This window comes from Herpailurus yagouaroundi, unplaced genomic scaffold (genome assembly GCF_014898765.1).
Source record: "Herpailurus yagouaroundi ecotype Mexico unplaced genomic scaffold, PumYag 77, whole genome shotgun sequence".
NCBI classification, from domain to species: Eukaryota; Metazoa; Chordata; class Mammalia; order Carnivora; family Felidae; genus Herpailurus; species Herpailurus yagouaroundi.
Genome location: NW_024412388.1, coordinates 42,382,105 through 42,392,672, shown reverse-complemented (window position 1 = coordinate 42,392,672; position 10,568 = coordinate 42,382,105). Strand labels below are relative to the sequence as shown.

General features: G+C 33.8%; 1 protein-coding gene across 11 annotated transcripts in view; it reads left to right on the top strand.

Annotated features, from left to right (window-relative positions):
- TUT4 (terminal uridylyl transferase 4) overlaps positions 1-10,568 on the top strand; it is a 142,973-nt gene that overhangs the window by 59,998 nt on the left and 72,407 nt on the right. For all 11 annotated transcript variants that reach the window (XM_040470247.1, XM_040470251.1, XM_040470248.1 and 8 more), the window contains 4 exons: positions 4,397-4,574; positions 6,750-6,838; positions 7,912-7,963; positions 10,363-10,432. In XM_040470247.1, the coding sequence (XP_040326181.1) occupies positions 4,397-4,574; positions 6,750-6,838; positions 7,912-7,963; positions 10,363-10,432 (389 nt within the window). The remainder of the gene's footprint in view (positions 1-4,396; positions 4,575-6,749; positions 6,839-7,911; positions 7,964-10,362; positions 10,433-10,568) is intronic.

Here is a 10,568-nt window from a genome sequence, read left to right as displayed (position 1 = left end):
GTTTCGGCTGTTTAGGGTCCCTTAAGATGCTATGTGAATTTTAGGATTAATTTTCCTATTTTTGCAAAAAAAATCAATCCCATTTTAATGGGATTGTATTGAATCTGTAGATTACTTTGAGTAGTATTGACATCATCTTAACAATATTAAGCCTGCCAGTCCATGAACATGGGATGTCTTTCTGTTTATTCATGTCTTCTTTTATTTCTTTAAGTGTTTATTGTTTTCAGTGTACAAAGTCATTCATCTCTTTGGTTAAGTTAATTTCTAAGTATTTTATTCTTTTTGAGGCTATTTTATTATTATTATTTGTTTTAAATTTATTTTGAGAGAGAGAGTGGGGTGGGGGGAGTAGAGAGAGAGAGAATCCCCAGTAGGCTCCACAGTCAGCATGGAGCCCAGCGTGGGGCTCAGTCTCATGATCGTGAGATCAAGACCTGAGCCTAAGTCAAGAGTTTGATGCTTAACCGGCTGAGACACCCAGGTGTTCCTTTTTGAGGCTATGTTGAATGGAGTTGTTTTCTTAATTTCCTTTTCAGATTGTGTATTGTTAGTGTATAGAAATGCAACTGATTTTTGCATGTTGATTTGTATTCTACTTTACTGAATTTGTTCATTAGTTCTAACAGTTTTTTTTTAATGGCATCTTTAGGGTTTTTTACATATTAGCTTGTTATCTATGAATAGAGATAATTTTATTTCTTCTATTCCAAGTTAGTTGCCTATTATTTCTTTTTCTTGCCTAATTCCTCTGGCTAGCACTTCTAATAATATGTTGAATAGAAGTGGTAAAAATGGGCATTCTTTTTTTTTTTTTTAATGTTTATTTTTGAGAGGGAGTGCGAGCAGGGGAGGAGCAGAGAGAGAGAGGGACTGAGTATCTGAAGTGTGCTCTGCACTGTCAGCAGTGAGCCCAGTGTGGGGTTCTAACTCATGAACCATGAGATCATGACCTGAGCTGAAGTCGGATGCTGAATCAACTGAGCAACCTAGACACCCCGAAAATTGGCATTCTTGACTTGTTCCTGATCTTAGAGAAAAAGCTTTTAGTTTTTAACCACTGAGTTTAATGTTAGCTGTGAGTTTTTATATAGGTCTTTATTATGTTGAGGTCATTTCCTTTTATTCCTAGTTTGGTGAGTGTTTTTGTTTTTTTTTAACCACAAAAGGGTGAATTTTGTCAAATGCTTTTTCTGTATCAAGATATTCAAGTCATTTTTTTTCTTTCATTTATTAAGATGGTGATTATGTTGATTGACTATTGTATGTTGAACTCTTCTTGCATTACAGGAATAAATTGCACTTGGTCATGCTATATAATCTATTTAATGTTTTGCTGCATTTGGTTTGCTAGTATTCTGTTGAGGATTTACTGAAAGTTTTGAACTAGGAGACTAACTGGTAATTGTAAGGGGAATGGGATGAATGGCCAGAGAGTGGAAATAGATGACTCGTTAGCAAGCTCTTACTTCTTGGGCATGTTTTCTCTCTCTCTCTCTCCCTGTCTCTCTCTCTCTCTCTCTCTCTCTCTCTCTCTCTATATATATATATATATATATATATACACACACACACACACCATATATACATATATCTTAATGTTTACTGATTTTTGAGAGAGACAGAGCATGAACAGGGGAGGAGCAGAGAGATAGGGAGACACAGAATCAGAAACAGGCTCCAGGCTCTGAGCTGGCTGCACAGAGCCCGACGCGGGGCTCGAACCCACAAACTGTGAGATCATGACCTGAGCCAAAGTCGGACGCTTAACTGAGCCACCCTGGTGCCCCGGGCATGTTTTCTTAGACTAAACTAATTCTTTCCAGAACTTGTCAGATATCACCAGAAACACCACCATTTGTTTACCCAGTTGCTTTGGACAAGCACTTTTGAGTCATCTTTGATTTGTCTCTCTCATCTACATCCCACATTCAAACTGTTAACAAATTCTATAGCGTTTACCTTGAAACATTATATATTCCAAATTGAGTCATTTGCACACACTCTACTCTTTCTGTTTGGAATTTTCTTGTTTGTTTAATAGTGGAAAGCTATTACCATCCCTAGGGTTTAAATTATTTTTAATGTTTATTTTTGAGAGAGAGAGCATGAGTGGGGGAAGGGCAGAAGGGGAGACACAGAATCTGAAGCAAGCTCCAGGCTCTGAGCTGTTAGAACAGAGCCCAGTGTGGGGCTCAGACTCATGAACCCTGAGATCATGACCTGAATCAAAGTCCAATATTAACCGACTGAGCCACCCAGGTGCCTCTGGGATTTTTTTTTTTTTTTTAAACTAGTCTTTATGCCCAGTGTAGGGCTCAAATGCATGATCCTGAGATCAAAAGTCCCATGTTCTCCCAACTGAATCAGCCAGGCACTTCTACTCTTTTTGTTTTAGTCTAAGTTACCACCATCTTTAACCTGGACTCTTTTCAATTTACCCTTCCTTCTTGCCCCCCACAGTCCATTCTTTTTTCATTTATCAGCCAGGACTGTTCTTTTAAAATATGTTATAACATGTGGGGGCACTTAGGTGGCTTAGTCAGTTGAGCGCCCAACTCTTGACTTTGGCTTGGGTCATGATCTCCTGGTTCGTGGGTTTGAGCGCTGCATCGGGCTCTGTGCTGATGGTGTGGAGCCTGCTTGGAATTCTCTCTGTTTCAAAATAAATAAATAAACTTAAAAAAAAAACAACAACATGTCATAACATGTTACTTCCTGCTCATAGCTCTTCACTGGCTTCCCAACTTGGAATAAAAGTTTAAGTCCTTATCACGTATCATAAGGTCATACAATATTTGGCTTCTAGTTAACTTTTCAGCCTTATCATTTAGTTACCTCTTTAATCACATTGATCTCTTCAAATAACATTAGGTAGGTACTTTGTTGCCTCTTAAGTCTTTGCATTTATCATCTCTGTGTCTGAATGCTCTTCCCTCAGAAATTTAAACATTTCTGTTCTTCATTTTTAGGTTTCTGCCAAATATTACCTGCTTAGAGTTACCTTTGTCCACTCTATTCTAAAATAATACTCCCTACCCGTCAAACTCGTCTCTCACCCTGTTTGATTTTTCTTCATAGCTTTATCTGACATGAATGTATATATTTATTTGTTGTCTATTTCCTCTAACTAGAATTTAACTAAAAATTTGGAAGAAAAATGAAGCTGTCTTATGGCCATGTTTGATTTTCTATACCTTAGGTAAACTTTACTTATGTTAAGACTGAATATAGTAACAATGAATAAAATTAGGAATAGACCAGTCTTTGTTTAAGTGCATTGTAGGGGTGGAGGAGAGCGAACAAACTACTTCTGATTTTTCAATTTGTTGGGAACTACATGTATCAAAAATAAGAGAATGTCTCTTGACTAAAATGTGGTAATAGAAAATGCCATTATTATAATATTAAACAAATGATATGGTCTTCGTTGTGGTAAAAAAAAAAAAAGTAAAGGAAATAGGACGAGATTGTGTGGATGATTTTCTTCTTTGTATTTTCCTATGTTTTATGTAGCTTTTGCAGTTAGCATGTATTTTTTTAAAAAATCAAAATAATAGGGGCACCTGGGTGGCTCAGTTGGTTGAGTGTCTGACTCTTGGTTTCGGCTTGGGTCATGGTATCACGGTTTGTGGGTTCAAGCTTGCATCAGGCTTCGTGCTGACAGTGCAGAGCCTGCTTGGGATTCTCTCTCTCCCTCTGTCTCTCTCTGCCCCTCCCTCCCTCACTCTGTCTCTCAAATAAATAAACTTAAAAAAATTTTTAAAAATCAGAATAATAAATCAATCTTTAAAAATCGTGTATATATAATATAGTCTCTCTTTAGCTTTTTGGTTTAAGTTGGCTTTCAAACTTTCAGTAGAATCAGGGTTTTGGGAACATTTTGCCTAGTATTAGATGGATAAAAGAACAGAAAGAAATCAAATGTAAATGGTATTCTGTATAACAAATGTGATGATAGTGTCTAGGATGTTTTCCTGTGACCGTTTAATCTGGTATCATGTGCAGATCAGAGAGGATTCAAGAATTTCTCCTCCATCTGAAACAATCTTTTTGCTGCAGCAAAATTATCCACAGAATTATCAGCTAAGTGTTTTACTTACAGTATTTTGGCTTTGATGTAGCATTTCAGAATTTATGAAGACAGTACAGTAGAACAAGTTTTAGTTTTTAATGTTTAATAATAACCTCCCCCCAAAGACTTCTTAATCTTCCAGTACTTACAACATTTCTGTCTCTTGTTCATTTCCATATCCCAGGTGTCTTAAATTAAATCTGGCATATAGAAGGTGAATATTTGTTGAGTTAATATATTTATGTTCTTCTATCCTAAATATAAGGACATTAAAGTAGACAAAAAATTTTTTTATGTTATTGTTAAATGTTACATTAATAGGAAAAACAGGAAGAAAGTGAGCTTCGTTCTCTGCCACCTCCTTCTTCTGCCCACTTGGCTGCTTTAAGTGTTGCAGTTATTGAATTAGCAAAAGAACACGGAATAACAGATGATGACCTCAGAGTCCGTCAGGAAATTGTGGAGGAAATGTCAAAGGTTATAACAACATTTTTACCAGGTACAGATACGCTTTATGCTTAATTAGTAAAATCATACAACTTTTCCCCTTGCTTCTTGCTAAACTTAGTATAAATTTCTTAATGTTTCCTTTCTGTTTGTTTCTCCCATCTTAAAAGTAGATGAATTTAATTATTTTATAAGTGAGTTTTTGGGAAATATTTCAGAAAAGTAAAATAGAGAATTATGACAATAAGAAGAGTTTTAAAATGTCAGATATAGGAAAATTTCTTATAGGTCAAATATTATATTTTATATTATTTTTCAGTATCTTTGACTTCTGAGTGGACATTTTAATTATATTATTTTCAGTGCGTATATTCCAGCTAGTCACTGAAAAAGATTCTTATGGCTGATGGTGGGGAAAAATTAATTTACTTTAAGTAGGGTCATTACAAGTAAAATTTGCCCTTTTATTTCTTTTTGACTCTGCTCTTTCTTTACAGAAAGCTTATATTTTTGGTGTAAGGGGGAATTGTGCCAGGTTTATTGTAGACATTTATATAAAGATTATATTTGCTTAACACTTAATACAGTTTTTGCATCAATATTGAATTTAAGTAAATGTCTATTCAATAAAACTTATTTCTCACCACCAGCGGGATTTTGGACAGTTGACAAATTACAGTTTTATATAGAGCCATTTGTGAGATTTATAAGAAAATATAAAATTGAAATTAAAAAATGGAAAACATTTTCATTTCATTTCATATCTGTAATGTGGTTTTCTACCTAAAGTATAATGAATACTAATTTAAATTATATACAGAAATAATTTACTATTTTGAGAAGAAAAATGCAGACACCTGGCTGGCTCAGTCGGTAGAGCCTGCAGCTCTTGATCTTGGGGTTGTGAGTTCGAGCCCCATGTTGTGTGTGGAGCCTACTTTAAAATTTTTTTTTTTTTAATGTTTAATTTTTGAAGGTGAGAGACAGAGCATGAGTGGGGGAGGGGCAGAGAGAGAGGGAGACATAGAATCCAAAGGAGGCTCCATTCTCTGAGCTGTCAGCACAGAGTCCCACATGGGGCTCGAACTCAGAAACCATGAGATCATGACCTGAGCTGAAGTCGGGCGCTTAACCGACTGAGCCACCCAGGCGCCCCTGTGGAGCCTACTTTAAAAAAATAAGTAAAATATATTAAAAAATGGACAGAAAGGAAGTTTTTATGATGTTAATGATTTCAGTGATTTTCAGATGTTTTGTGAACTTGAACAGTAGACTTCTATCTATACAAATGAGTATAAACTCACACTTTCTAAGAAACTGAACCTGCCTGAGTAGTCCCAATCATGTTATTTTCAACTTGCCCTCTGGTGAGATCCTTTTAAAATTTACCTTACGATGATTTTTGAATAATGTATTTGATAGTTTGAAAAAGATATAAGTTGTATGTTATTATTCCTATATATTTTGGTCTATGAAATCTTGAAACACCACAGGGTTTTTTGTTTGTGTTTTGTTTTTTCTTGGGGGGGCAGTTTAGGTTTATAATATCAAGTGATGAGCCTTCATTTTGTATTTTTTTTTTTTTTAAATTTTTTTTTTCAACGTTTATTTATTATTTTGGGGACAGAGAGAGACAGAGCATGAACGGGGGAGGGGCAGAGAGAGAGGGAGACACAGAATTGGAAACAGGCTCCAGGCTCTGAGCCATCAGCCCAGAGCCCAACGCGGGGCTCGAACTCGTGGACCGCGAGATCGTGACCTGGCTGAAGTCGGTTCATTTTGTATTTTTAAAGAGCATTGGCATTCAATGTCTGTGATCCCTTCCCCATTTAAAGTGCTATTATCTCTTACATAAATATAAATATCTAAGAGTAAATAAATGTAGTTTATGACAGTAGCTATACCTAGGTTAGTACATTTTCACTATTACATATTAAATATCAAACATACTTCTAGTCATTCCTAAATGAACTATTACTAATATTTTGTGTGTAAACACTGGACTTTTATGAGTAATTTCTTCCTTCTCTGTCCCTGAATCCCATAACTGAGAAACATTTTTATTTTTTTGCATATCAGTTAGAAAGGATGTCATTCTTCTGTAAATGTTGTCCTAGAATTGAAGACACAGAATTGAAATATATGTAATTTTCCTATTACCGTTCTTAAGAAATTTCTCATATTTGCACACTATTTCATGCTTTCATATTTTTTCCTTTATTTCCAGAGTGTTCACTTAGGTTGTATGGCTCATCTCTGACTAAGTTTGCTCTGAAAAGTAGTGATGTTAATATAGATATAAAATTTCCTCCCAGGGTAAGTAATTATGAAAACACTTTTTTATGTGGTTCTTAACTAGTACTTGGTAATTTTTAGTTGATTATCTTTTTAGAGAAGGTGTAGGGGACTATAAGATTTTGGTTTATAGTGTAATTAAATGTGATTTTGGAAAAAATATAGGTGGAATAAAAATAAGGGAGAGAAAGAAGGAAGCAGGGGAATGCAGTAAAAAGGGAAAATGCTTGTACATATTTGATGGTATTGAATAGTTATCACTTGTAGGCAGTATAGAAAGTGAAAATAACTTTAAAATCATACTTCTGTGTTCAAGTCTTGGCTGTGATGAGCAAGTGACTTGGCCTTTTTATGACTCAGTTTTTTAATTTCTAAAACAGGGATAATAATAACTTTTATATTAAATAAGATGCTGTATACCAAACATTTTTGTATAGTGTGCCTGGTACATTCTGGGTACTTACCATAAGTAGTAATTAGCACTGCTAACATTATTTATTTATTGACCTATGAAACATTTAAAATAGTTGGTTGACATTTTACATGTTATTAAATAATTTTAATGCTTAGGTGAAAATTAATGATTTAGGTGAAAACTTGATGTTTTAATTTCTTATCTCATACAGTTATTTACTTACCATTAGTACATGATTATTAAATACTTTAGCAGCAAAGTACATACTAAACTAAGCATTTGACAAGTTTGTATTTTAAAGTAGTATTTAATCTAAACCTTTTGACCATGCTGCCAGTTACCAGTATCTCTTAAATTTCCTGTCTCAACAACTTCTCTTTGAAGGCTATTTGGCAAACTGGTTTCTTTTCTGTTTATTTTGCTGTGAAATTCCAGAATCTTTTCTCATTCTAAGAACTTACTAATTCTAGAAATATTGCTGGAAGAATAGCACTACATGATTTATTATATTCTAGTTCCATGAACAAGATATGTTACCATAAAAGTGTTTTAACTATTCTTTTTTCATTATTTTAAAATAGATTGGTTTTATTTAAATATTTAATGAAATCGAATTCTCTCTAATGTTTGCACCTTGAACTTTGAAATTAGTATATTGATTTACTTTGAATTTTTTTAGATGAATCATCCAGATCTTCTGATACAAGTGCTTGGGATTTTAAAAAAAAGTGGTAAGTTTCTTTTTTTTTTGTCTTTCTAAAGAAAATTCTTTGAGGGTATGTGCACTGTGTTTTTTATATATGGCTAACCAAGTTTAACACTTGTAGTAGCATATGTGAGTCATTATATTACATACATTTACATATTTGTTGAATAGGTGTGCTATAAAATTTACATGTCATTAGATAAAAAGTATATTTAAAATTGGTATGTAAAAAAGTACTGCCTATTGGGTAATTTACAAATGTTATGGACATTTCTTGTGTAAAAGAAGACAGAAAACCTGTAATCATTAGGAAGTCACTGATGAAGGAAGATTTAGGAGAGACTTGGGAAAAAATGTGTGCTGCATGCATTGAGTAAGTATTTTTTTTTCCACTTAAAATAATAATTTAATTAATCATTTATATTACATCAACCAAGTCATACCTAGTATGTTTCTCATATCTTTCTTGTCTGTCTGGATTGTTTTTGATGTAAAATGGACATTCGTATAGGTAAAAATACTTTCAAAATAAAAAAGTTTTTAAATTACATCTGTCTTAAACCACCCCCTAAGTCAGGTAGTACAATATTATTTTCTTGTTTTTTTATTTATTGCTTTTCTTGTTAAAAGTAAATGCCTAAGAGCTCAGGATATGGAGCCAGACTTAACTGGGCTCAGATTTTACTTCTGCCACTTATTGGTTGTATCCTTTGACAAATTACTGAAGTGTTAATGCTTCAGTTTTCTTATCTATAAAATGGCAGTAATATAGTGTGTGTTTTTTTTTTTTTAAGGTTACTTATTTTGAGAGAGAGAGAATACAAGCAGGGGTGGGGCAGAGAGAAGGGGGAGAGAGAATTCTAAACAGGCTCCATGCTGTCAGCCCAGAGCTGAACATGGGCCTTGAGCTTACAATCTGTGAGATCATAACCTGAGCCGAAACCAAATGTCAGATGCTTAACTGACTGAGCTACCCAGGCAGTCCAGTATAGTATCTTTTTGATGAGAAGATTGTTGGGAGGATGAAATGGGTTAAGCCACAGCTTAGAAGTGCTTGGTTTACATGCAGTGACTTCTTACTAAATTTTTGCTGCTGTGATTGTTGTTATTAATCCTATTATCATCTTAAATTTTATGAGTTACAAATATCTGGCAAAAATATTTTCAGTTTGGCTTAGAAAAGATCACTTATTGACCCTCCTTTACCCTGTCATTGACTTCATAGTCAGCTCTAACTTCCTTCTCTCTCTCTGTTTCTCTCTCTCTCTCTCTGCCCTGTCAGCTCGCCATTATTTGTCAGCTTCTTGTTAGTCATTTTCCTGGGAAATTAGTTTTTATGAAAATAATTCGATGTAATTAATCTTGTAAAGGGATTTTAATATAGTTTTCTTTCGTAATAAATACTTGCCTGTTACTGCACAAAACTAAAGCATATTACAGATAAGAGATAGATATAGAGCTTTTACCTCTTTAGAGTCACTGGACAGTATCAGCCTAGCAAACATATATTAAATACATGACTAGATCATCTTAAGTCACATAACACAGGTTTATAAAATTCAGTCTGATTCAAAAATTATTACCTTCTTTAAGCCTTCATTGTATTCCTTTAAGATCTCTGTCTTGTTATTTACAGGATTTGTGTATGTTTTGCAAACCCTTAATTGAGCTCTTTGTGTCTTACTAATTAATTGTCATAACCACTATGCATAATGCAATTCCTGGCATATAAATCTTCAGCACATGAATTTTTAATAAATTAATAATCCCAACAAGTACTACTAAGAGATTTTCTTTTAACTTCAGATGAAATAAATTAAACTATCTATTTTCATCAGATTGGACATTTATGTCATGGGGCCTTCCTGGGAGATGTAGAGAAAGACTTCAGAGTGGAAGTGTGCTTTACCCTCTTCTTCCTTAGGCTCTTTGATTGATTAGGGCAAGCTTTTCATATAGTAACAGGAAATGGGGCCAGCAGAGTTAGCCTTTTACTTGCATGGATAACTTAAAACAACTAAATTGTCAAAGCATTGTAGGTTTTCATTTCATGACTCCTTTGGAAATAGAAGTAAGTGGTGTTTGTTGTTTGCCATATTTTTGAAGGTTTAATCACTTTGACTAGATTATATACTTACTGGGAAATGTTCAAATTTTTAGAGATGTTAAGACCTTTCTTCTTAAGCTGATTATAATTTTTGGACAATATTTGGGACTGTGCCTGTCATTTATGATATATAGCAAATGACACCAAGAGAGGTAGGAGATTCTGTTGGGTTGATGCTTATAATGTGGAGTGTGTATTATCCCACAGAAGCAACACAAATGATTTTTAGAAGGAAACTATCACTTAATGTTTACCATAAAGTAAATATTTGAGAGATGTTGGCAATAGCTTACTTGTTTTATTTTTTTCCTTATTAGTATTATATATAGATGTGGAATCTGATTTTCATGCCAAAGTTCCTGTTGTGGTGTGCAAAGATCGGAAAAGGTTAGTAACAATGAAAAGAAAATAGTTTTTGAAATAACAAGTAAATATACAGTGAACATTTCCAAGGCAGAAAATTTTATTTTGTTTTGTTTATTTTATTTTATTTTATTTTATTTTATTTTATTTTATTTTATTT